The sequence below is a fragment of the Vidua macroura genome, chromosome 2, assembly GCF_024509145.1.
Source record: "Vidua macroura isolate BioBank_ID:100142 chromosome 2, ASM2450914v1, whole genome shotgun sequence".
Taxonomy (NCBI): Eukaryota; Metazoa; Chordata; class Aves; order Passeriformes; family Viduidae; genus Vidua; species Vidua macroura.
Window position 1 is genome coordinate 116,067,845 of NC_071572.1, and position 26,136 is coordinate 116,093,980.

At 39.8% G+C, this 26,136-nt stretch overlaps 1 protein-coding gene across 4 annotated transcripts in view; it reads right to left on the bottom strand.

Moving 5' to 3' along the window:
- FCHSD2 (FCH and double SH3 domains 2) overlaps positions 1 to 26,136 on the bottom strand; it is a 131,656-nt gene that overhangs the window by 58,311 nt on the left and 47,209 nt on the right. For all 4 annotated transcript variants that reach the window (XM_053971488.1, XM_053971489.1, XM_053971490.1 and 1 more), the window contains exons 4-8: positions 12,299 to 12,375; positions 11,059 to 11,203; positions 8,101 to 8,234; positions 7,174 to 7,228; positions 6,645 to 6,773 (exon numbers count right to left, since the gene is read on the bottom strand). In XM_053971488.1, the coding sequence (XP_053827463.1) occupies positions 6,645 to 6,773; positions 7,174 to 7,228; positions 8,101 to 8,234; positions 11,059 to 11,203; positions 12,299 to 12,375 (540 nt within the window). The remainder of the gene's footprint in view (positions 1 to 6,644; positions 6,774 to 7,173; positions 7,229 to 8,100; positions 8,235 to 11,058; positions 11,204 to 12,298; positions 12,376 to 26,136) is intronic.

Consider the following 26,136-nt stretch of genomic DNA (forward strand, 5'->3'; position numbering starts at 1 on the left):
TCTGCTGTAACTTGTGTTGTTACTGTCACCCACACCTGAGCAAAGGGCAGTTGCAGGGAAATGATGTAACCAAGTTTTTATTCAAACCTGCCAAATCATCACAAGAACTCTGATCAAGAACAAGAGCCAAATTACACAACTCCACTTCCTCGTGTCAAGCAAACTGGAAAGTACAGAAAAAAACAGAGAAGCAGCCTGATAATTCCAGCAGGATAAAAGAAACCACCAAAACCACAAAGACAAAGCACCAGCTTTTGACACTGCTCTCCCTCAAACACCAAAGCCCACATGAGCAATGCCATGAAATATTTCCTTTTAAAAGAGCTTCGTTTAGAAATATCTGCTGCTACTGCCTGCTACCTTGTCCAGAATTTTTCTGTGCTCACAAAAAATGCAGCACCACCTGTAACTGTTCCTCAGCCCTGGCACAGGGTGCCCAGAGAAGCTGTGGCTGCCCCTGCATCCCTGGAATTGTTCCAGGCCAGGTTGGAGCAGCCTGGGTGCTGGATGGTCTTTAAGGTCCCTTCCAACCCAAACCATCCTATGATTTTGAAATGGAAGTTTTTGTTCCCTCTTTCTTTCTCTCTTTAAATAATCTCAGAACTATTTCAAGTGTCCAGCACACCTGCTTTTCTTTTTTCATGTCAACATTTCCTCATAGTAAGCTGCTGTGTAAAGTCATTATTTGAGGTGGTTCACGAGGGGAACTTACAGAATTAAGAGCACAGCATGAAACAATGATAAAGTTTCTGAAAGGATGAATATCAGAACAGTTCTGATTTGACTTCAAGCATCACCTTAGAGTTCCTTCTGACCTCAGTTTAAAGTAAAAACCTAAGCACCAGGCAGACAACTTATTTCTAAAAGGGTTTGGACTGTACTTTCACATTCAGGTGATGGCAACTCTTCCTAAGCAGCTTGTCAGGAAATGGGCAAAGAATAAAACATTACCAGGCTTTATTTAGTCAGTGCTTGGAGGGGTTTGAATTTCACTGCAGAAACTGGAATGGACATAAAGGACAGATAAAAAGAAAGCCAAAAGGATTCAAATCTTTTCTGAACAGAGAGCTAGAATGGCTTTGCTCCTTATTAAGGGGTGTCATTGGAAAACTAGGAAGGCACAGTAGGATCAATTCTTCATCCTACTGAAAAAGCTGTTTTTATTTTCTTTCCAAGCATCCCTGTTAAGTCTGTGATGGCTTTCACAGTTACAAACACTGCAGAGCCAATCACTTTTCCTTCTCTGCAAAAAAACTGTTGCAAAATGAAGTAACATACTCTGAACCACTGAAAACAAAGCATGAGCTGCGTGCACCAGGAACCCTGGTATGAAAAACCTGTCACACAAAAGGCAGCAAGGCCACGAGGTGGATTTGTGATTCATTTGTCACAGGACAGCACCACAGCAGCATTCCAGAGCCAGACACAAGGAACAAACCCAGCAGCAGCTTCCTCTTGGGAGCAGCCCAAGGTGCCCTGGCCCAGCACACATCACTCTTTCCCAACAGGCTGGAAATCCCTCCTGCAGGCACACACCAACACTGGGGCTGCAAAGGATCCCCACCCTCCTTTCTGCAGCCCCAACACAGCCTTTTATTGGATTCTGCTGTTACAAAGCACTGAAGATCCATTCTCCAGGCTGGCTGTGCAAGAACTCTCCCTGCCTCTGCTCAGCTCAGCTCACACGGGATGCCAGGACCAGCCCTTGATGTCCACAGGCAACAAATAAACACTCCATGATTCGATTTTATGCTAAGCAAGGCACCTTTTAGCCTACTGAACTAAAAAGTAATTTAATATAAGGAGAAAACAGATGGGAAGAGGCAGCCACATCAGCTGAGCTTTTAACCTGTTATTTATCAATGCAGCCATGCCAGAGCTGAGAGGAAAATCTTGTGTTTTCTAGGGAAAGACGTGCAGATGGTGCACAGGGATGCTTTGAGAGCACAGTGCCACAACTCCAGCCCAAAAGCAGCAGATGGGTGCACGTCATGACCAGTGCAGGAAATGGAAAGACAGAAACTTCCACAGGCACTGAAAGGTTTCATTTGCAGCCTTGGAAGAAGCTTGGACTGATGTAAAAATAAAAGTACACAGACATTAAGCAGAAAAAGAATAAACTTATGTTTCTATAGCTGTAAGTAAGAATGTACCTTAGGCAAATAAGAGACTGTATTGAGTAAGATGGTGAAGGGTTTTACACTGTAGTAATGCAATTACTACATTAAAGTAATTACTAAAGTAGGTAAAGTATTTTGTAATTACTAAAGTTTAGTGAAGTGTTTTGTAATTACTAAAGTTTAGTAAGTATTTGCTTACTAAAGCAATGTATAGAGTAAGCTAAGAGTTTAAATGTTGTAATAGAAGTGTATGTGTGTATGTGGAATAGCAGCCCACTGGATGAAAGCATCCACAGTGCAGCAGAATTAAGTAATGGTGATGGGTTAGAAAAACAAAATTAACTTTGTGGCAGCTTTCTACTGGATTAGAATGTTATATATTGCCTTGTAATGAAGAAACTTGTCCCTACTTTGAGCTATGGCTGACTGCTTGCTCTTTTAAATCTCACAGCCTCTGAGGCTGATGTGCATTTGAGTAATAAATCATTTTTAGCCCAACTGTGGTCCCTTCAATTAACACAGTGATAGTAATTGGTATCTCCAAGATAATAGGCCAGGGACTGGGTATGCTCCAGCCAAGCCAGCCCTGGCTTCCAATGAGCCAGAGGCAACAGAACCCACACAGCTCCATCCTAATTCTGGAAACAAGAACTCCATGAAAACCCAAAGCCATGGAGAAACTGTTTATGGTGGATGCAAACAGAAACAGCCTCTGACACATCTGTAAATGTTACAGACACTAATACAGCCAAGTGTCAGCTGAAAAGTTTTCATGTGTTTTTTTCTAGCTCTGAAGATTTTATCATTTTTGGGTAACAACTAGAAAAACCAGGCACTGGGTCCAAAATCAGAACAGTTTGAGGAGATACTTGATGTGATTTAGAAATGTGGAGAGCCCTGAGCAGTTCAAAGATCAGCTCAAGGGCAGCTAAATGGGGAAACACTTACAGACAGCACATGGCACTACAGGAATACCTAAGGACTTACTAATACTGAGATAAAAAGCACATTTTCTGAATATTAATCACAACACAGTAGCAAAGATGTTTAGTTTAGACACTACAACTGCTTATAGCATGTAAAATATGCTGGGTCACACCACCACTCAACCTATTGGAACAAAAACTGTGCTGGAAGGGTGAAACTCCCTTCCAAAATCCTCCCTTCCCAGTGGTGTCACCTAGAGATTAGAGACATTGCACAGGTGTCTCCATTTCTTTATCCTTCACTCCATTTTCCACTTCCAGCATCACTTTCAAAAATGGTAATGGCTATTCAGAGTTCTTTATTCATTAGGCAGCAATTTTTTTCCCCAAGTTACTGCATTTCTCTTTTTAACATTAATTTCATCTGCTGTTTTCTGCCTGGTCAACCAAAATTGGCAAGATCTCGCTCCATTTCTCAGTCATTGTCCATTTGCTCACACTGAATGATTCTTCACCTTCAACTGCTCACCTCACACTCCAGCTCCTTCTCCATTTGTGTTAAATCATTCTGCTAAATAAAATAATCCTTTTTTCTGGACTTTATACAGTGTGGTTCCCTCAGGAATTTCAGAAGGAGGAGAAGGAGAAACCAGGACCCTGGCAGCAAATCCCATTCCAGATTACAAGCTGCTGTTTCTATTATATTTATTTATATATTTAATGTTTCTACTAGATTTATTTATATATTTAAGCAGTTTCATCCTTCAATTTCCATTACAGTGTCTGGATGAAAGAATTGGCAGTCCAGTGATGCATTATCCTTGATTTTCCTGAAGATTTTCCCTCTCTCTCTCCCAAAATCTCCAGTAGCCACTTCAATTCTGGGACCTCTGCCTTGCTCCAGAGAATGACCCTGTTCCCAGGGAGTTTTGCTCATGGCCAACAGTGCAAGAGACCTGAATTTACAGCTCTTCATTAAAACACACACTTTTGTTTACCAGACAAAGAGATTCAACTGCTATAAATATCTGAGAGATGCAGAAAAATAAACCCTGAGTGTTGTCCTTTCCTTCCAGAGTAATTTGGCTGGATGAAAGCACTTAGGCTTTCAGTAAACCACAATTATTTATATCAAAGAACAAGTTGTAAGGTTTTTTTCTGTATTAAAAAAAAAAGGTTCAGCTTGAGAAAGGCTTGAAAAAAAAAAGACCAAGGCTATTTGCTCATTTTTAAAAATGATTTCAAACACCCTTTTTGTTTGTTTTGTTGTGAACCTATTCAATTCCCTTGTGGAATTGCTCCCAAATAGAAGCATTAAGTGATGACAGCCAACCATGCATGTAAATGTGGAATTATCTTATGTAAGCAACAATTAATAATTTTATCTGCACCAGCACAAGGAAATTCTTTACAAGCATTTCCATGTACTAAACATTTAGTTAGCACAAACATTCACGTTTTACAAACAGAAAAGCACACACAGAGGGAAAAGCAGGAGAACTCCTTTGGTACTTTTATTTTTTACTTCACTTACCTGCTTTTCATATCAAAGTTTCCCTCCCCAAAATGCAAAGGTATGCTGATAATACAGGGATTTATTATAATTCTGTGCTATTTCTCCAATAAAGCAATTCAAAATGCAAATGACAAACTTCTAAGTCACCCTGCCTAGAAAGAGTTTGCAAAGAGCAAATTCAAGTAAAGTTTGAAAATGTCAACATGTGAAATGCAAACAGATAAAGTGTGAAGGAGATGATTTTACAATTGATTTGTAACTCTCGAATTCAGAGACACGGGAATAGTGTACATTTAATTAATTCTAGGGTGATATTTAAGAAGAAACAACTGTGAGCAATCAGATTTGAACTTTTTGAAGTGTGTCATTTCCTCTGAGTTCAAGTAGCTACTCCTGCCTTGACCTGGCAAAGTGCCACAGGTGAGAACAAGAAAGCAGACTGCTGCTCCCTAAAATCCACAGTCTGGAAACCAAGGTATTTAATAACTCTAGCTCATTAATCACACCATAAAGAAGTGTTCTGATCAGACACAAAATAAAAAGGATTATGGGATATGGTACTAAAGAAGTTAAAGAATTCCCAGTTTCCTTACAACAGGAAAAGACAGGGCTCAGTTTGACAAACGTGACTCCTTTATCCAAGTGAGTTTTTCACTCAGGTTTTTTTTAGTCCTTTATCCAAGTGAGTTTTATCCAACTGAGCTTTTCAGAAAGGAAGGGAATTAAAAAATGAAAAGTGATTGATTGCTCAGTTTCAGGGCCTGAAAGCTGGTCCCAAGTTTTTCAGACACCACTGCAGGCTCTACCTTCCCTCTCACTTGTGGCAGCTCACTGGAAAAGTCAATCCAGGACTTTGGACCCTCCCAGATTTACCCAGCTCCCAGCTGTGATAATTCACTTGTGGGGAATTTTGGAAGGAATTCCAGATGGGACCTCTGAGTTGTTTTTCATGATGTGGTTTATTTTCTTATCTTCCACACAGGGTGAGTTCAGCTCACATCACCACAGCATGGCTCAGAAGGCCACAAGACCCTCAGCTGCAAGACTTTTTAAGGAGTTATTGATGAATAAAACACTGCCAACAAGGATATTTATGGGTTTGACCCAATCCTTACATATTTCATCTTATGGACCCACGCTGCAGTGTGAGCTCTCTTAGCCAATCATGTTCTGGCACACAAACCTGCAGTGCTGCATCCTAATCTCCGTGTTTACCTCTTATTTTTCCTATATCTTAAACTCTAAAACTCTTTTATTTTTTCCTTATCTTTTATTTTTTCTGTATCTAAAACTCTAAACTTTTGTTTTTTCTAGATCTTAAACTACTTTTATTTTTTCTGTATCTTAAACTCTAAAACTATTTTATTTTTCCATATCTTTTAGTTTTTCTCTATCTTAAACTCTAAAACTCTAAACTTTTATTTTTCTAGATCTTAAACGACTTTTATTTTTCCTATATCTTAAACTCTAAAACTCTTTTATTTTTTCTTTATCTTAAACTCTAAAACTCTTTTATTTTTTCCATATCTTTTATTTTTTCTCTATCTTAAACTCTAAAAAACGCTAAACTTTTTTTTTCCTAGATCTTAAACGACTTTTATTTTTCCTATATCTTAAACTCTAAAACTCTTTTATTTTTTCTTTATCTTAAACTCTAAAACTCTTTTATTTTTTCCATATCTTTTATTTTTTCTCTATCTTAAACTCTAAAAAACGCTAAACTTTTTTTTTCCTAGATCTTAAACGACTTTTATTTTTCCTATATCTTAAACTCTAAAACGCTTTTATTTTTTCCATATCTTTTATTTTTCCTATATCTTAAACTCTAAAACTCTTTTATTTTTTTCCATATCTTTTATTTTTTCTTTATCTAAAACTCGAAAACTCTAAACTTCCCTTTCCTTAGCTTAACGTGTCTCTGCTTTAAACTACAAATCCACATTCTCACTAAATTTGGGAGCCTTTTCCAAGGTTTCAAATCAAACCCTGGGTTTAATTCTTGGCTGCCAGGCCCAAAGTTCTGAGAATTCCCTGCATTTTGGACTCCAACACCTTGTGGCAGGCAGAAATCAGCTTCCTTACCTTCATGATGTTCACCAGGTCTGTTTGATAGTAGCGGTCCTGGTGGGCATTGGCAGCTGCTAAAGTGAGGAGATAATCATTCCTGGCATGGATAGCCTTGGAATTGCACTCGGATCTTCGAGCTTTTAACTGCAACAAATAAAAAACACAGCTCAGAAAGGGAATCTGAATGACCAGGCATTCATCAGAAGCAAATTAACTGTGTGCATGTTGTGGTAACACAGTGAAAACTTTAGGGTATTTACAGTTTTTAAGTCTTCCTAGTGATGAGGGGACTCCTGATGGATTTTTCTCTCCTGCAATTGGAATTTCACATGTGGTCTTCAAAGAAGAGTTTTAACTCTTAATTAGGAAAAAAAACTCCTTGCATGTATTCCATATATAATTCTATACTCTGCCCAGGGAACGCTCTTAGTTCATCCTTTGTCCCACCAATTTCCCTTCCAAGCTGTCCCTCCCCTCTGCATTCCAGACAATTTGGGGCATTTGCCTCAAGAAACGAGCAGCAAAATCCAAGTTTTCTACTCACCTTCACACTTGCCTTCTGCAAGCTTATTCTTGACTGAAAAAGACTAAGTTTGGACCTGGAACAGAAATGAGCAGGAGAAATTGAACGACTGCCTTACACCATTTCTACAAAAGTATTTTTTCCCTGTCTGAAGGATGGTGGTTTAAAAAAGTAAATAAGAAAATCAAGTCAATAGCTATTTTAATCTGAATAACACTGCAGGATAAATCTGCTTCAAAACGCCCAAGCTCAAATTTTTGGTTGTTTTTGTTTGTTTGTGTATGATTGTTTATTTTCTTCAGGTATTATAGGTGATTTTATTTAAGTTCTTTTCATCATCCCTCAGAAAGACAGAAAAGATCTTTAAGGAAACCATTATTTCATTCCCTAAGAGCAATTCTGAATAACTTCTAAAAACAAAAATTAAAGAAAAAAAAAGCCATAGGGGTGTGGTGAATTCCCATAAGACAGGCCAGACTCCAAACCCAAAACATGTGTCACTGGTTTTCCTGGAAGGAAGGAAATCACCCTCCTTAGGATGTCAAGGAACAGAAAAAACCTAAAAATCTCCAAAACTTATCTCGAAAAATGAAAAACAGTGCCCTGCTGCCTCTCCCCCTCTAAATGGATTGATACCAAATTTGAGATGTGTGGACATAAAAGGAAGTCAGGAGGCTTTAATATCAAAAAAGTGCCAGCTGACACACTGTCCATAGAAAATGCCAAATCAAAGCTGTTACTCGAACTTCCTTCCTAAACAAACCAACACAAACAAGTTCTAATTTCCTCTCAGGGTGTGCTTGAAATAGCTACAAAAATGTATAGAAGCAAAATGCAAAGAAAACCTGGCAGAATCTCACTGAAAGCCAAATATCGAGTGCAAAACCTAATACAAATGTGCTTTTTGGGGCTGCAATTATTTCTACATATGCCATTATAAAAACATACTTGGCCTCAATATCAGCTTTCTCCCGCACTGCCTGAGCCATCTGTTCACTCTCAAAATATTTCTTTTTGCCTTTAGCTAAATCTTTGACTGTCTCCTGTAGTTCAGCTTGGATCCTTGTCAGCTGGTCCACGCACTGAAAGAAAGCATTCAGGAAAGAAAATATTACTTTTTTTTTGCATCCAAATAAAATTATCATCATCATCATCATCATGCTGTTTATGGCATTTTATAGGGAAGGATTCAGTCTTCAAGTCACTCCTGGTCAATTATTCATGCAGGTCTTTTAAAACTGATCAGAACACAAAACCTTCTCTCTTCCTTTCTTCCTGCTGCTGTTTAAAGTGTAAGGATAACCCACAAATTAAACAGAAAAGTTCTGAAAGCTTTGGATGCAGTAATTAGTTGAAGACATCATAATACAACTGGGAAAAATCCAAAGGCAATCTACTGGAAGTGATACCAAAAAAAATGATTAATATTTCCTTCTTTAAAATTTAAAACATGAGGCAAAAGCTGCCACACAAAATACAACAGGAAGAAAAATTATTATATTCAGCAATTCTTCAGCAACCCTGCCAGCTTAAGAAAAACCCCAACAAAGTGGGAAAGGATCTGTGCTAAGCAGGATCTAGGTAAGAAAACCAATGTGAATCATCAGTGTCTAGAATTAAAACTCTCTTTAGAAGAGATTACTGAAGATTTTCTTTTCCCCAAACTGGATTAAGCACGCAGGAGATTGATAGTCCAGTGGATTTCTATTTAATTACAGACATCACAGGCTGGATGTGGTCAGTGAAGGCTCCAGCAGCACCTGGGGTGAGTTCAAACCTTGAGTCCTTCAAACACCACCCCAAAAGTCCCAGCTCTTTTCATATCATCACCATCCCCCTGGCTGCCCTCATTCCAGGTGCTGAACACCCCTGCAAAACACTCAGTTTCCTCATTACGCTAATTATTGCTGCATAATTAACGTAACCTCCTTTGGGAGCACCGCAGGACTGAAGGGGTGCTGGGATCCAACAACCTAACACTGACTTCCCCCTGTTCCACTGCTAAAAAATAACACCCAGCCACCTGGAAAAAAGAAACTGGCAGCCAACAGGAATTGCTGGTCCTCTCACCACACAAGCCTGCTCTCCCCTGAAGCTGTCAAACTGCTACAAAGCACAGAGGAATTCCCACTGAAGCCACTGCTTGATGTGTGCAGGCCAATAAAGCAATGAGCTCCAGAGGGTGCATTCCCTACAGGCTGCTCTGGGGAGTGGTGGAAGGCAGAATTCGGATTTTTTGGAGACCTCTGTGTGCATCACTGAAAAATGCAAGGTAAAATAATCTGTATGTAACAGATGGCTGACAAAGAGCTAAAAAAGCCTGTTAAAAGAACTGGGGTTTTGCAACATCAGTGGGGATTTTGATCCCTAAAATCTCCTGCCAGCATCAAAAAATTAAAATATCAAATAACTCCAGTTGTTAAAAAGATCATTTGAGAAGAGTTAAATAATCTTGGTTTGCATCCCTGTCAGGAGACTGGATGCCATTTTAGATGGGTATTCCCATGTAACCTTACAAGCATTTTGCTGACTGAATTTCAATTTTGATAAGCTTTTGTCTGAATGGAGGTCAGAACAATTATTTCTCTGTCCATTATTTATCTGTTTGGGAATTCAAAGGGAAGGGTGAGAGGCTGCACTGTGTAAAACAATAGACTGGTTGTGTAGGAAAATTAATCCTGCCAAGTGCATGATAATTCCATGTTGTAGGAAAAGCATATCACTGCTAGAATACCCTGAGCCAGAACACTGCCCTGGTAACTGTAATAACTTCTGCTGATTCAGAAGTGCAGGAATAAAGGAACTTCTATGACTTTTAAAAATGTAAAGATCCCACTTCTGCTGCTGACTCATGAACACTGAATTACCACCACTTGCAGGAGAATAAAGTACAAATTATTTACCAGTAAGAATGCCATAAAATTGCCACAGCGTTGCTTGGAAAGCTTCACATGAAAATAAAATGCCACAGGACAATAAAACAGCATTAATAAAGTTAATTTTTTCCTCTCACAAAACAGATATTGTACATGTTTCTAACAGTAGAATAATTTGTTCAGAAACTGAGAGCTCCGATTACAGGAACATCTACTTAAATTTGTAACCAAGTATTTTACAAAATACTACTCTAGAACACAGAACTGGGTATGTTCTGAGCCTTTGCTGTCACTTTGTAACAAGGACAGCTAAATGTCTGTTGTTTGGGTTTTTTCTTTTTTAATTAAAGGGACATCTTCCACTATTCCAGGATGCTCCAAGCCAAATCCAGCCTGGCCTTGGACACTTCCAGGGATGGAACAGCCACAGCTGCTCTGGGCACCCTGTGCCAGGGCCTGCCCACCCTCATAAATGACTTTCAAATGCAACAAGCAATTAAATGAATATCCAGCTCACTGGAACCACAGTATTTTCTCTGCAGGGACAATTACAGATAATTAAAGAGATAATTAAAGCAGCTTTTGGAGCACTTACTTGTGACAGTGTTACAGGAGGTGGTGGACAGTCTCCACTCTCCATCCTGGAGATTGCTCCAACCATTCCTCCACGTTTCAGATGGATCTTTTCTTAAAATCTCAACCTTTTCTAACAAAAACCACTTGCAATTGTCACTGCAAACCCAATGCAATGCAATTTCTACAGCACAGTGTGAGATCTGCTGAGATACTGATACAATAATTTTAGGAGACTGATTTCCAAGCAGTTACAATTTGGGATAGCAGCTCAGAATTCTGATCCCTCTCCAACAAGCTGCATAAGATGAAGAGTACTGTAAGATAAATCTTTTATCTATAAGATGAAGAGTACTTACATAGTTTAGAAGGGCCACAATAAAAGATTTCTAAAAATCTTTTCTTTCCCTTCAGAAAAAATGACAATAGTTAAAAGGATTTCTTAAAGCACAAATACCTTCTTCAGCTGCTGCTCCTTAAAGCACCGGACACTCCTGGCTGGTTCAGAAATTAAGTTTTTATAGTTCTCACAGATATTGAGTCGGGACTGGGCCACCTGCATGGTGCCTTCTAAGAGTGATTTCCAAACTGAGTACATGCTCCTAAAATAATGAAACACAGAGAGGGAGTGGGAAGGAAGAAAGGGAGGTCAGGTGTTCCACTGAAAATTCGCCTTTATAGAATCTCCTGAACTGGAAGGATCCTCCACAAAGATCAGAATCCAGCTCCTGGGCTGGTTTATGTGACAGCAGCACACATTTTTCCAAGGACTGCTTTTAAAACTAAATCTAAAGCACCATCCTTTAGGCTGAACTAGAAAATATCTCCACTTTTAATAAAACCTTTAATGGAAGTTGTACCAAAAATACAGATTTTCCTGCCTGTTCCTCTCTTGTGACTCAACTTGTTGCCAAATGTTTTGGGTTCAGCACTTGGGGATGGGTAGGGAGGGGTCTGGAGAAGATCTCTGGCACTGTGGGATCTCATGGGTGTTATGGGAGTGTTTTATGTACACTTGAGACCGATAATTCAGATTATTTCTTTCTAAACACACAACCGATGTGAGGGTGCTGAAAGTCCCAAACACAAATCTGTCAATTTCTTCCTGTTTGAAATAAAACTTGTTGGAACACAAAGAAGACATCAAAACAAAGCATCTGAAAGCTTATTCCAAATATTTAAGAGGTGCTGTTCAAAGGCTTTCAGCAACTGAGTTATTTCTGGTTTCACGGTTTATCCACCTTTCATGTTAATGAAATAAAGTTTTGTAAACAACTGTCTCTTGCTTTGCCTCCTCCCTGCTGTCAGATTTGATCTCCACAAAGAACAGCCTCATAAAGTCAGATCTCTTCCTGTCTTTTCCTGTGAAACAATCCACACTCTTATCCCTCTAACCTTAAAGTTATCTACTAAAATCTATATTCAGATACAAGCATTAATACCCAAACAGATGCAAATTACAGTTGTTGTCCTGTCAGGCTGTTTTGTTTCTCCCATCTTCCTAAATATTCAAGTCATAAACATCTATTTAAGACTAATCTCAGGAAAACAAAGCTTCTTTTTAAGTGGCAATGCTCTACTACAAAGGAGAAAGAAAAATTAACTACAGAAAAGCAGTGATTCATTGTTAAGTAAAATAATGACCCAAACTGAAATGATAAATACAGCAATTTTGAGATATCCAACTGGTAAATTACCGATAATCACTTCGTTCCTCTGCTCTTATTCCAAGCCAGTCCTTCTTTAAGTATTGGCTAGCCAGCTTCTGAATGCTCTGTTAAAAGAAGGGCAAAAAATAGTTAAAAGGGAAAAAAAAGGTAATTAAAATACAATTTCTGCTCTTATGTCAGACAAATGAAAACCCAAAGCAGCAAACAATCTACAGCTCAGCAAATGTACAAATTCCCACACTCAGAGGTGGGAATGTTGGAAGGGAAAGGGCTGACCTTGTGCCAGCTGTGAGAACCCCAATTTGTATTTCTCTGGATCAGGACAGGGGGCTCCCAGAATCCAGGAAACATCTGGAGCATCACTCCTGAGCCCACCCTGACACGCCCAGCTCGGATCATCCAAGGCTGCAGGAGCTCTGCTGCTCCCAGGAGGAGCCCATTACTCAGAGGAATACACCAGACAAGAGATTGACAAAAGCAGCTCATCTTGAATTATTAATGTTAATTGCACCCTTCAGTCCCTGCGTTTCGTTTTGCACGGCCTCAGGAAATCAATAACATTTTCATACTCAAGGTCAGAAAGCAGCAGGGTTTCATTTATAACCACACAGGGAAGGGGAGCTGCTGCCACGCCGACCCCTCCTCTGGCTCCTGATCCCAATTCCCTCATTATATCCATATATATCCCAATTTCCTCAATATACCTGCCAATTTCCTCAATATATCCATACATATCCCAATTTCCTCAATATATCACTACATATCCCATTTTCCTCAATATATCAATATATATCCCATTTTCCTCAATATATCAATATACATCCCCATTTTCCTGAATATATATCCCATTTTCCTCAATATATCCATATACATCCAATTTTCCTCAACATATCAAAATACATCCCAATTTCCTCAATATATCAATATACATCCCAGTTTCCTCAATATATATCACATTTTCCTCAATGTGACAGTATATATGCCATTTTCCTCAATATACCAATATATATCCCATCTTCCTCAATATATCAATATATATTCCATTTTCAATATATATCCAATTTTCCTCAATATATCAAATACATATACCATCTTCCTCAAAATATCAATATACCTCCCAGTCTCCCCTATATATATATCCCATTTTCCTCAATATATATCCCCATTTTTCCTCAAAATATCAATATATATCTCAATTTCCTCAATATATATCCCATCTTCTTCAAAATATCAATATACATCCCAATTTTTTCAATATATCAATATATATCCCATCTTCCTCAATATACATCCCATTTTCCTCAATATATATCCAATTTTCCTCAATATATCAATATATATTCCATCTTCCTCAATATATCAATATATATCCCATTTTCCTCAACATATATCCCATTTTTGTCAACATACCAAACATTATCCCATCTTCCTCAATATAGTAATATATATCCCATGTTCCTCGATATATCCATATACATCCCAATTTCCTCAATATATCAATATACATTCCATTTTCCTCAATAGATCAATACATATCCCATTTTGGGGACATGGGTTGGTGGTGGGACAACAGTTGGACTCGAAGACCTTGAAGATCCTTTCCAACCTAAACCATCAGCACAGAAACAGCCTCCAGCTTTTGCATGTTAGTCTACACAAGAAAGAAGTGGAGACCTGGGTGAAAATTCCCTCTCCAGCTAAGAATCAATCCCCCAGGAGTATTTTGGAAGAGCAATCCTGAGGAAGAGCCTGGGTTGAGACATCTTTGCCCAGTGTCATTTATTTACATTTTCCATACCATGTTTAAGATGCAACAACCTCTGAGTTACTCCTAGAAAAAATATCAGAAGTAGCTCAAAGAGCACAAGATTTTATTCATGTCTCACAGCCCACACAGTGGTAGAAATTTATTACAAGCTATGATTTGATCAATGTGTTCGCACAGAAAAATTAAATGTTGCTAATAGATCATTAGTAGCAAAGTCGTGCTCCCTCATATTTTTATAAAAATGCTAATTCCATTAGGTAGCTGTTAAAAAAATCCCAGATCAAAGGAAAAACAGCATTTCCTTTAACCCTGGCAGAGTAATCTGTGATGAGATTCGGAGCTTTATGAGATGCCTCCACCTGGTGCTAATTCCATGTTTCCACCCCTTCTTTCTCAGACTCCACTACAAGATCTGCCTCAAGATGCTGAACAAACATTCAGAAATAGGGAAAAAAGCTCACTGGCAGCTGAGGACAAGCTCTGCCAAAATTAAGACACAAAAAAAGTCACAAGAGGGATAAATAAAGCTATTTTTGCCCAGAGAAATCCTATCACTGATGTCAGCAAATAAACCATCAACCCAGAGGGATTAACCATTTATTTCCAAACTGAACTAGCTCAGCAACAGAACCACTCAAAAAAGTGAAGAGAATAGGGAGGATAAAAGAATCATGGAATATCCTGAGCTGGAAGGGACCCAGAGGATCACAAAATCCAACTCCTGGCCCTGCACAGTCCAACAATCCCACCCTGAGAGAGCTGTCCAAACACTCCTGGAGCTCTGGCATCCATGAAAAGATCAGCACAATTTCAGATTTGGATTTCCCAGGGCTGCAGCTGTAATACTTACAAAAGGGATCACCACTAGAAAAGGAAAGAGGGAGATGACCCAAATGAAAAGATCATTGTTAGAAAACTTTTAATAAGTTGTATTAATTATACTTTCCGAAGCAGTTGCAAGGTTTTTATCTGTAATAATAATTAAAAGGTGCTGATGACAGCAGGTGCCCAAAAAACCTATCACTGATAGCAGAAAGCATGACAGACACAGCTGATGTAACACTGAGTTTTGGGACTATCAAGCAGGCAAATTCAGTGCTGCTTTTCATTTAGGTGGTTTCAATATCTTGCATCATTTTGATCCCTTCTCTTTATCACAGCAGCTTTCTGACATGATGATTTCTTGTTTTCATTAATTTGTTTGCTAAGTCCTCTTCTGGCAGGCAAACACTCCACAACAGAGAGGCTTCAGTATCTCTCTTTAGTTTGCTGCTTCTCTGGGAAAAGCAAGGTTATTCTCAATTAAACTGACTCCATGGGAAGTGTGGATGCCACTTTAACTAATCAACAGCTGCAAATTAACACTCTCCATTAGCAGCTAGAAAAAGTTAGAGTTGCATTATGTATAAATTCTTATTATCAGACCTATCCACTGTTTATGCGCAAGAGAGCTTTGCTTTATTTTACTTTTAAATGGGAAAAAAAGTGTTGGGAATGTTGTACTTTGTCATTATCATGAGGTTCACGCAATGTGGAAAATTCTGTTTTATTTCAGTGCTGCTGATTCTTCCAAAATAAATTTGACAGCTACACCAAGACTCTCCTGCCACTGTAAAAACAGCCTTTTGACTGATATCAGATATTTTCAAACCCATATTTTTAGCTGTAAGAGAGCAAGACTGTATGGGCCATTCACTGATGATCTTTGTGGGTCCCTTCCAGCTCAGAATATTCTGTGAAATTAATTAAGTAATCTGTGAGGACTGGCTGAGGATAAAGGGGAATTGTCACACACAGAGACTCCTCCAAAAAAATAAAGGTCAAAAAACCTCCACACAACCAAAACGCAAAATGTCTGCATTTTGAAGAATGCTTCTTCTACAAAAATGAACAAATGAGATGTATCCAATCCAAGAAATTTCAGTCACTTCCCCGGTGCCCTCAGGTTTTTTTCTCAAACCAGTGAGATTTGACCCAACTTCAGCGAGCTCAGGGAGCCTGACTCACTCAAACACAGCTACCTGGGGCCAAAAATTCAGGAGGCAGCTTTATCAATCACACAGATGTTTGCCTCACAAGCTTCAGGAGCAACTTGGAAGAGATTTTACACCCTTGCCAATCTCTTGGAAACATTTGGGCAGGGAGAAGGGAGCAGAAAATGCAATACAGCCTGTGAGGTGAGAACTCTGGCTTTCTTGAATCTGGCAGAACCATTCAGTGTCAGCACTAAAGTCTGGGATAGGGATTATTTCAAGTGATGTTTTATTTACCAGAGCTGGATTCAGTAATGGTTTAATGAGAATGAAGGGACTGAGGCAGGGATTCCAGGCAGGATGTGACATGGAACAGGCAGCACATGGACCTCTCCAGTGCCTCCTGGCCCTTCCCAAAAGCTGCCCTGACTGCTGATCTGCACTGCCTTTAACATGGCTCAGGAGAGATAAAAGAGGTTTCCCTGTGCCTGCAGCATCAGTTGCAGAATTCCCTGGAAACGTTAGGAAAGGCTGGTAATTTAAGGTGAAGCTGCACCCCTAACCATGCTGCTTCTCCTTCCTCCAGATGGGATATTCCTTCCCACTATCAGATGACTCCAATTCAAGAAAATATGGAGTTTCATTCTTTTATTCATTCATTCATTTATTCATTCATTCGCAATTTTGTTCCAAGCTGCTTCATTTCTCTTTTTATTTGCAGATATTTGAAGCATGACAAGAAAGCAAAGAAAACAAAGTGGGAAGCTAAAAAATTCATGTACAGCAGTTAAATATCACCTCAGGCACTCCTGCAATCAGGTTTAGCAAAGGAAACGTCAAAGCTCCTCTCATTCACTTTGTTCATTTGTTAAAACTGCTGCTTTATTTGCAGCATCTTAATTCTCTCCTAAACAACCTGAATGGATATAATTTAACTTTTCCTCTCTCAGCCCTTCTTTTAAAAAAAAAAAAAACTGGCACTAAGTTTGTCCCTTTTTTCCCAAAGGTTTCACAGTTTTCAAAGACAACACTCACAGTGCTAAGACAGGAAATGATCAGAGGATAAATCCACTGCAGCCAAGCTGACTAGACCTAAAGCCAATTCAGATTTATTCATCAGAATATCCTCTAACCTATTATATTCCTGACCTTTCATCAGGCCAGGATCCATAGCCATAATCCATAGGGATTCATATTCTGTATTACCTGGCACAAAACCAGTGTTGGAAGTTTCTTTCTCTGCCTTATTAAGAGTCTCCCTTATTATGAATAGCCTGACAGATTTTAAGTAATAAAACCATACTTCACTAAGCTTCCAACTGCTTTTTCTCTGAATTCTCTTGTCTTTGGCTTCCAAATTTTAGGATTTCAGGCATCAAGAAAAATTAATTGTAATCTCCATGATGTGGCACCGTGGCCATTACTTAATCACAGATACTTCCAGCTCTAAGCAGGTTACAAACCAGAATAAATCCAGTGACACCAACCAAGCTCAGTATTCATGTGGAGAAATTATTTTCACTTTCTAAACTACATATTTTAAATTGCTACACTAAAGATACGTTGCTATTTGGAAACATTCCAGGTTATTTTCAAGGCCTTTTGCTAAATGACTTCTTTAAAAATGTCTGTGTTGATGTTCTTACTGCACCATCCAGTATTTATCCAGTGAGTGTATTTCAGGCAGCCTGACGTTTAGGGACTCTCTTCTCACAATTTTTACCTCTACAACCCCAAAGGAAGTACAATAATCCAAGCAAATAAAAATCCCCCAGCTTTCCAGGCACCCAGTGAAGAAATCTGAGTAAAATTCCCCCCATCTTTGAGCGTGAAAGTTGGAAAGTGGCTGAAGATTGATTTTATTCTTCAAAATACAAGGAGCTCCTGTTTAAACCATCTAAAATTATTCTTTCTTATACTTGAAATAACTTTTTCCTAGATTGTGAAGTTGTTCTACATAAACTCAGAGTTCTTTTTCAGAGTTGGCTTTCTTTAAGTCCCTAAGAAACTCTTAGAAAACCTCAGGAAGGGGCAGAGCCTCAGCTTGTATTACAAGATATCAGGAGGTTTCCACCACATCACTTCTCCCCGCAGCCAAAGGCACATTAGCAGCTCTGGAGAAGAAGTTTGTTTGTCTTTTGGTTCAGAAGTCTGGGCTTCCTGAGCAAATCCCATTCCTAATAGATAAACCAAAGTCCTGGATCACATTTTGGATGGGGAACCACTGCTTTACACAGCTCCTTATACACCAGACTTCTTTTCCACCCTACTGCACTAGACAATGTCAATTTTGGCTGAGTTAATTTTTAACTTTTGGGTAAACTTTTAGCAATTTTGGAGCTTGATCTTTAGACAGATCTAAAGCTTAAAAATAGGGAAATTCAGGAGGTTCCACAAGGCCAAGTGCAAGGTCCTGCACATGGGTCAGGGCAATGACAGGACACAGGGAATGGCTTCCCACTGCCAGAGGGCAGGGATGGATGGGATGTTGGGAAGGAATTCCTGGCTGGGAGGGTGGGCAGGCCTTGGCAGAGGGTGCCCAGAGCAGCTGGGACTGCCCCTGGATCCTTGGAAGAGTCCAAGGCCAGGTTGGACAACCTGGGATAGTAGGAGGTGTCCCTACCCATAGCAGGGGGTTGGGATGAGGTGATTTTTAAGATCCCTTCCTGAAATGAAAAGACTGAAGAGAGTGAAGTCATGGCAAACGACCTCTTTTCCTCCACGTACAGGTCTGCTTGCCAGCGTTAATTCAAAAACACAAATACAAAATACCACCCAAATCCCACGGAGCTGGCAAAGCAGCACTTCTGCCATTCCCTCCAAAGAGGAACCACCTCGGGGACACCAGTGCCACATCCTTGCTCTGTCTCAGACCTCAGCTGAAGCAGGACATGGGGGACACGGCTGTCACCTCCTCGCCACCATTTCCTGCTGGATCCAGGGATCCCAGCCAGAAGCATCCCTTTAATGTGAGTCTGAAGGAATTTCTGTGGGGTTTTAACCAGTGATGATGTCATGTACAAGAGTTTTTCCCTCTCTGTTTGAACTGCTAAGAAATAGCACTTTCAAGGAGCATCAATCTGACTCTAAGCACTCCTGGAATGCTGATTTTCCCTTCCCCCCCACCCAAATGGAAGCTCTGCGTTGCTGGACAGAGACAGACAACAGGATCATGATGTGGAGCCTTGGGAAAAAGCAAAGCCCCAGTTAGGACTGAAAAAAAAAAGTGGAGTTTCTCAAATTCTCACCTTCCCCATAATTACCTCTACGAGTTCTGTTTTGCTGAGTGAGACCAAAACCAGACACTTCCCAGTTTTGTAACACACGAGGTGCACAGCAATAATTTCCAAATTTTCTGTAATTCAGATCTCGAGTGGCTGATGAAGGATGGCATAAACCTCACCTTCCACAGTATTTTTTTGCTGGAGAACACTGTGCAGCCACTGCTCTACTCAACAGAAGGATTAGGATAGGATCTCCTGAGCAAAGCCTGAACTATGGATTAAAAATCCATATTAACCAGTTCACTTGCCTCATGGAACCACTTCAAAACGTTTCAACTAGCTCAAAAAGCAGGGGAGCACTGGAAGAGCTACAAAGGGAATGCCAGAGTAAAGCAGGAATGGGGAGTGACCTCTGTGGCTTGTTTCAAACAGCTACAGAAGTTGTATTTTAAGACCAACAAGTTGTGGCTGCAACACTGTGGTTCTCTCATCCTCACTGTAGGACTGGGCACTGACCATAACAACAAACCATAATTAATAAACTACAGCATGTGTAGGGTTTTTTTTTTTTAAATAATGCCATTTAGGAGGATTCCATTTTTAAATATTTACTATTTTGAGAGAAACCTTTCTGAATTTGTTTCATTCCCCACAGTGCTGCCACTGAAGCTGCTCTGTGTTATTCCCTGGAAGTGTCTCCGGCAGGTCAGCATTTCCTATTCTGTGGGAACTTCTTAATTAAAGGTTCACATGATTACAAAACACTGACACAGCTCCCGCTCTATGGAGCACAAAGCTGATTTTTCTCCCACCCTAAAACATCTGGCAGATAACTCTGAAATTGGTTGTGTTTGATGCAATATTTACTGATCAGTTTGTAACAGTGGAAGTGTTACTGCTGTGAAGTTTATCATGCTGAAGTTTTAAAATTAATTTTGAATTTGGTAATTAGCTTCTGAGCTTGGTCTATCTTTAACCTGCAATTAAGTCAGGTTTTGGCATAAATTTAATTGTGCCCATCATAATATGAGGTAAAATATAAAAATCAGCCTGAAAATGCAATGCAATATTTTTAAGGAGTTCAGTAAAGTTTACTGAACTCCGTCTGGCTGGCAAAGTTTACATGAACAAATTTTGCTCTGAAAGCATCGCCACTATTCAGAATTCACTACTTACTAATTAAATAGTTGTTTAATTCGTATTTCTTGTCCATTCTGCTCAACACTAACCCCTAAAGGTCTACTTCAAGCCCTGCCAAAATCAACCCCTCTAACAGAAGATGATAATAAAAATTGTGCACAGCAGTCAGTTTCTACGGCTTCATAAACTTCTGTAGTTTGAGACTAATTGGCCAAGCCCCTTTTCCTCAAATATCTCAAGGAACACATACTGGCATGGAAAAGAAATTCTGGGATGCTGCAGTCACACATTCCAAGTGTCACTGGTCCCACCACAGCCCCACAATGCCTCAAGCTGCCCCACAGCCACCACCAAAGATTTCAGCTATTCCTTTTTCTCCAAGAAACTTGTCCTTGATACCAGTGAGCTTTAAGGTCCCACTCAACCCAACCCACTCCGTGATTTCATGAGCAAAGGTTTCTCACTGCTTGCCTAGTTATGCTCAGATCAGTAAAATAATTAAATGCAGCACAAACACTACAACAGCCAAGGAATTTAATCCCTCACCTGACAGTCTGGGTTTGCTCTGAACCCCTAAATCTGCACTAAAAGTACAGTGACAAATGTCAAGGGTAGGAGACAAAGAGACCTAAATTTCTGAAAAACAAATGAAGATGATTCACCTTGGCTGGACAACTCTTCCAGCTGAACAAACAACCCAAGAGCTCCCTGGAAATCAGGAGACAAGTGTGCATGCTTCCATCCGCCAAGGAATTTTGGCACCACCATCCAGTTATGGAAAACAAAGGTTTGGACTTCCTACATGAAACAGCTGGATGGATCAGGCAGCTTGAGGAGGAGCAAAGTAAGAACACAGTTGTACCTAACAACATTTTCAGTATTCTACGTCAGCAGACATCAAAGCCACTTTAATCTTCTGGTTAGTAAAGTTGGAGACTTGACAGAGGAAAAGGGACTGGAGAACTCATCACTTCAGCAGAGAAAAAGAAGAAGAAATACTTTATTTGTTCCTGGGTGAGGGGAATTCCAGCTAAGTGTTTTTTAGGAAGAATACCCATTCACGGAAGAGCATAAAAAATGGTGGGATCGTGTCCTGCAGGGTAATACAGGAGAAAGTGGTAACCTCAAAAAAATTTCAGGGGAAATTTGAAGCCTTTTCCTCTCCTCCTGTCCTTGTTTCCTCCCGGCTGTCCCCTCCTGGCAGGAGCTGTGCAGAGCCACCAGGTCCCCCTGAGCCTCCTTTTCTCCAGGCTGAGCCCCTTCCCAGCTCCCTCAGCCTCTCCTGGGGATCCAGCCCCTTCCCCAGCTCCATTCCCTCCTCTGGACATGCTCCAGCCCCTCCATGTCCTTCTTGTCCTGAGGGACCCAAAACTGCCCCCAGGACTGGAGGTGCCTCAGCAGTGCCAGCAAAGGGAACAGAATTTGGTTTGGATTTTGTTGGGTTTGTTTTGGTGGTGCTTTTTTTTTGGTTTTGTTTTTCTTTTTGGAAAGAACTCATTGAAATAAATCCATTTTAGAGCCTTGAAAATCCTAAGACTCTTTGAGGGCTTTTTTTCCCCATAGGAAAAAGTAAACAGTGCCCAGAGTAGCAGGGAAGCCACACGAAGGCTGCCATGAGAAGATCCCAGGTGAAATGTGGCACATGAGAACCACCATTAATAATTAAACTGGGTCTAGAGGAGATCACTGATCCCAACTTTCCCAGGCAAGGGGGCTCCAAAGCTCACATCCAGCCTCCCACAAGCAGCAGTGATTCCCAGGGATCACAGCCTTTGTAATTCCCTTAATTTACCACAGAAATTTTCCAAGACCCCACATTAACCCTGAAGTAGTAACTTAACAACGATATTACCTAGTGCACAGCACATTCCTTAACACCTCATATATCCTACAGGACACAGGATGTGACATCCTCATTCCTTTAAACCTTTGAAGTCTTGCCCTGTATTTCTAGGGATTTGCCACGGTTTTGTTTTGTCCTTTATAAATCAAACAGTAGCAGAGATTGAAAGCAAAATTTAAGGCTGTAGAACACAGTTATGCCAACAATGCAAAATTTTAAGTAACATTTTAGCCATCCTAAAGTGTCTTTAATAGCATTTTATAGGGTAAATTTCATGGTATGGTAGTACTTCAAATGAAGGATATTAGTTTTTAGAAAAAAATCTCTATTTTCAACAGGACAGAAAAGCTGGCAGCAATCACGCAATGATGTTTAAGGTTGTGTTCATGTTCAAACATCTGCAGAAAAAAAGAAACCCTTCCACAAGTCAGGATACAGGTGCCAAAGCACTCACTAAGGGGAAAAACAGTCTATTAGAAAGCAATTTTTCTCTGAAGTCAGAAGGCAAGCCAACTCTACAAGAGCTGCCAAGAACATCAGAGTCCAACTCAGTTTGACTTTGTTCACATGAAAAAAAAAATAAGAAAGAAAAAGAAAAAGAAATTTCTTCCTGCTCAGTTAAGAAAGAATTTAACAGGAACAGCTCAGAAAAACAAAAAATCATCACGCCAATCTCAGCTCAGAAAACATAGACAGAGAAGGAAAGCTTGGTCTTAGGGAGCTTAAAACACGGATTAATTCAGGCTCAGTATCTGCTAAGCACAGGTCCACCCAGAGGAAGGTTTTTTTGTAGAGGTTTATACTTTATTTCCCACGTGCAACTCCTGGAACTGGAGTTACCAGACAGACAGAACGAGGGAGAAAAGGCAGCGCCGGGGGAAAGGAACCATCTGGTCTGCACCGCGCCGACACAATAGGGAAGGGCTTGAGTTTGGCAGCTCGGCATTGGGAAGCATATGGCACATTTCCTCTGAGCTGGGCATTTTCTGCCTTCCCCCACCCAGTGTCAGAACCCTCCTGGCCCGTGTGGGGTTTCTAGGAAGCACTGTGGTGCTGCAAGAGAAGGCACGGAGCAGAGCAGGGTTGTTCTGAAGGAGGGTGAGTGGGGAGGTGAAGCACAAAAATCTCTGCCATCTCCTCAGATCGGTGCCTTGATAATTCTTCTGCTTTCTGAATGGACTGTGGGCTAATTTCTCACCAGAGACATGAAAAGTCCTCCTATTCTGGTTTCAAAATTGGAAAATTCTCAAACCGCTTCCAGGGCAGTTCCCCCCCACAAAAGAGAGGGAAAAAAAAAGGGAAGACTGAAGTCCTAGCAAACTAAGATTATTTGGACCAATTTGCTTGGGCTCTTATTCTTAAAAAAGCCAAGGCTCAAATCCTAGCAAATTAAGATTACTTGGACCAAATTTCTTTGGGTTCTTATTCTTAAAACAGCAAAGGCAACCTTTGTGTATTTACTGCTATTTACAAGAGAAGCTCTTAAGCCACAAGTTTACTCATGTATTAATAAAATAAACCAGAGAAGCCTGAAATTCCAAGTCCTGCTGGTAACAAATATATTTTAAGGTAAAATTAGCCAAGAAGAGGGCTGAAATGAGTTCCTTGGAAACAGGTTTGTATTTCACACACGAGTGTTAAGAGACCTCGGGTGGTTCTGTCCAGCTTGTTTAGAACAAGGTTTTGCTACGATGACAAATGGAAGCTCTCCATTACAGCTTCAGATCAGCAAATTAAATGAGATAAATGCAGACTGCAGCAGATTTTTCTGCTCTGGTTTCTGGGAGCACCAGTGCCCTGGGGTATGGTCAGCACTCTGTAACATCAGGCCAGGCAGAAGGACAGAGACCAAAACCTCCCAAAATCAAATACGGCAACAACAACTCAAGTTTGAGGCGAAAAGAATGACATGCAAAGATTAACATAATGCAAATGAAGTGAGCCCACGTCAGTCCCCAGCACACTGATCTCAGCACATCAGCACCTTCATTTAATCCAAGATTACACAGCAGTTACACGAAGCTGCACTATTTCACCCTGCACTACATCGAGTGTAAAGTACCCAAAGTCAAGCCCTGATGAGTACTGAGAATTCCTATTTTGTATCAAGCAGCAACTCACACTTTGCAGAGATCAGTAGTTAACATTTTTAATCCTTGGATCTAAAAAAATACAAGGAAAAAAAAACAAACCCACAACTTGCATGGGTAAGTATTAGCAACTACAAGGTTATCCCAACAGGAATAGCCCTGCACAAGAAAGTCACAAATTATTCCTATTAAAAAAGAAGCAGATGAGCTGGAGGGAAGGGGAAAACTGCAGATTCCTAAAAGTAGGAATAGTATTATCCAAAGGAATAATTAAGTTAAGCAAACTCACAGGGTGAGCAGGGAGAAATAAAGTTGGAAGGCTGAAAGTTTTTAGGAGAAAAAAATGACATTTAACACTCATATTGCAAGAGGTGCTGTGTAATGAAGCTCCCCCAAAGTGAAGAGTCCTTGGAAAAACAGATGAGTTTGATAGCAAAAAAGGAACACACAGAATAATGCAGAGAAAAATGAATGCACACTGTAATTCAGGAAACCATGCCACTCTTTAGACTTGAATTCAAAGCAATATAAAGCAAATACAGGTCTAAACCCTGGATAATATCCTTACAACAATGGGAATAAGCAAAAAAAACAACCCACCAGCTATTGAATCTGGCCATCCAAAATATCTCCCAGTATCTGTATGTGTATATTTATTATATTTAAGTTTATTATTAATATATTTATTTATATATCTGAAGCAGCTGCACATTGACAGGAGGTGAAATAGCCACATCCAGGAATATCAGCAACATATTTAACAAATATTTTCTTCTCCAGACAAATGCTTGACAGACTATCATTAGAAATCTCCCCTAACTTTTTAATTTTATAACATTCCTAGGAGAGCCAGTGGAGTCAGTTCCTTCAGACAGTGTTCTGCACTTTATTTCTGGTTCTTGGCCTTTGTACATCTCCAGGCAAGTAGAGCCCCTCATTCTCCTGCATCTGAAAACCCAGGTGGGCTTTTCTTCCTTTGATATACCAAAGATTGAACAAATCACTATTTCATTAAATGCTAAATTATTAGTTGTTTCACTGGAAGGTGTCTATATAATTCCTAAGTCACTCATATAAACACCAAGAAAACTGAATTTACACCAGGATTACTGAAATCTAGTAGATATGCAATTGTTTTCTTCCCTTCCCCAGCATTACATTTCCCCCAGGAAAGATTGTATTTATTTTAAATATTATATTTAATATTTAAATTGTAATATATAAATTTAAATATTATCTTTAATATTTAAGGTGAAAGAACACTAAAAAGTCACCAAGTCACAAGCAAATTCAACAAAAAATAATTTAAGAGCAACAAGATTTGCAAAAAAATCCCAGTGTTCACTTTCTGCTTCCAGAAGGTTTTTCTCTATTCACAACACACTGAAGCTCTAAGAGAGCTGAGCAAACTCTCATATTTAGGTAGCAAGACAAAGCATTAATTAGTAGATGACAAAGTCATCTGGTTCTGGATTCTCTGCCTCTCTTCAAAGGAAAATCATTTCTAAGCTCAATCTCGGCCTCACAGAGAGCCCTGAAAGGTTAAACAAAACCCTCTTCAGTCAAAACGCTTACAACCCTTAAGACAGCAAGCTATAAATTATTAAGTAGCTTGTCTAATTGCTTCATGATGGCACCAAAGATTCCAGTCCCCCCTACCCCCATCCCAAGACGCAATTCCAGCTGGATGCACTTTCAACACAGACCATTATTCACCAGAGTCCGCTCTAATGTTAAAATGAGGTACCAGAGGTCAGGCTCCTAATCAGGAAACAAAGAGTGAGATTCCCATAGCCACGTAACATCCTAAATCTTGGAGCTCCATCA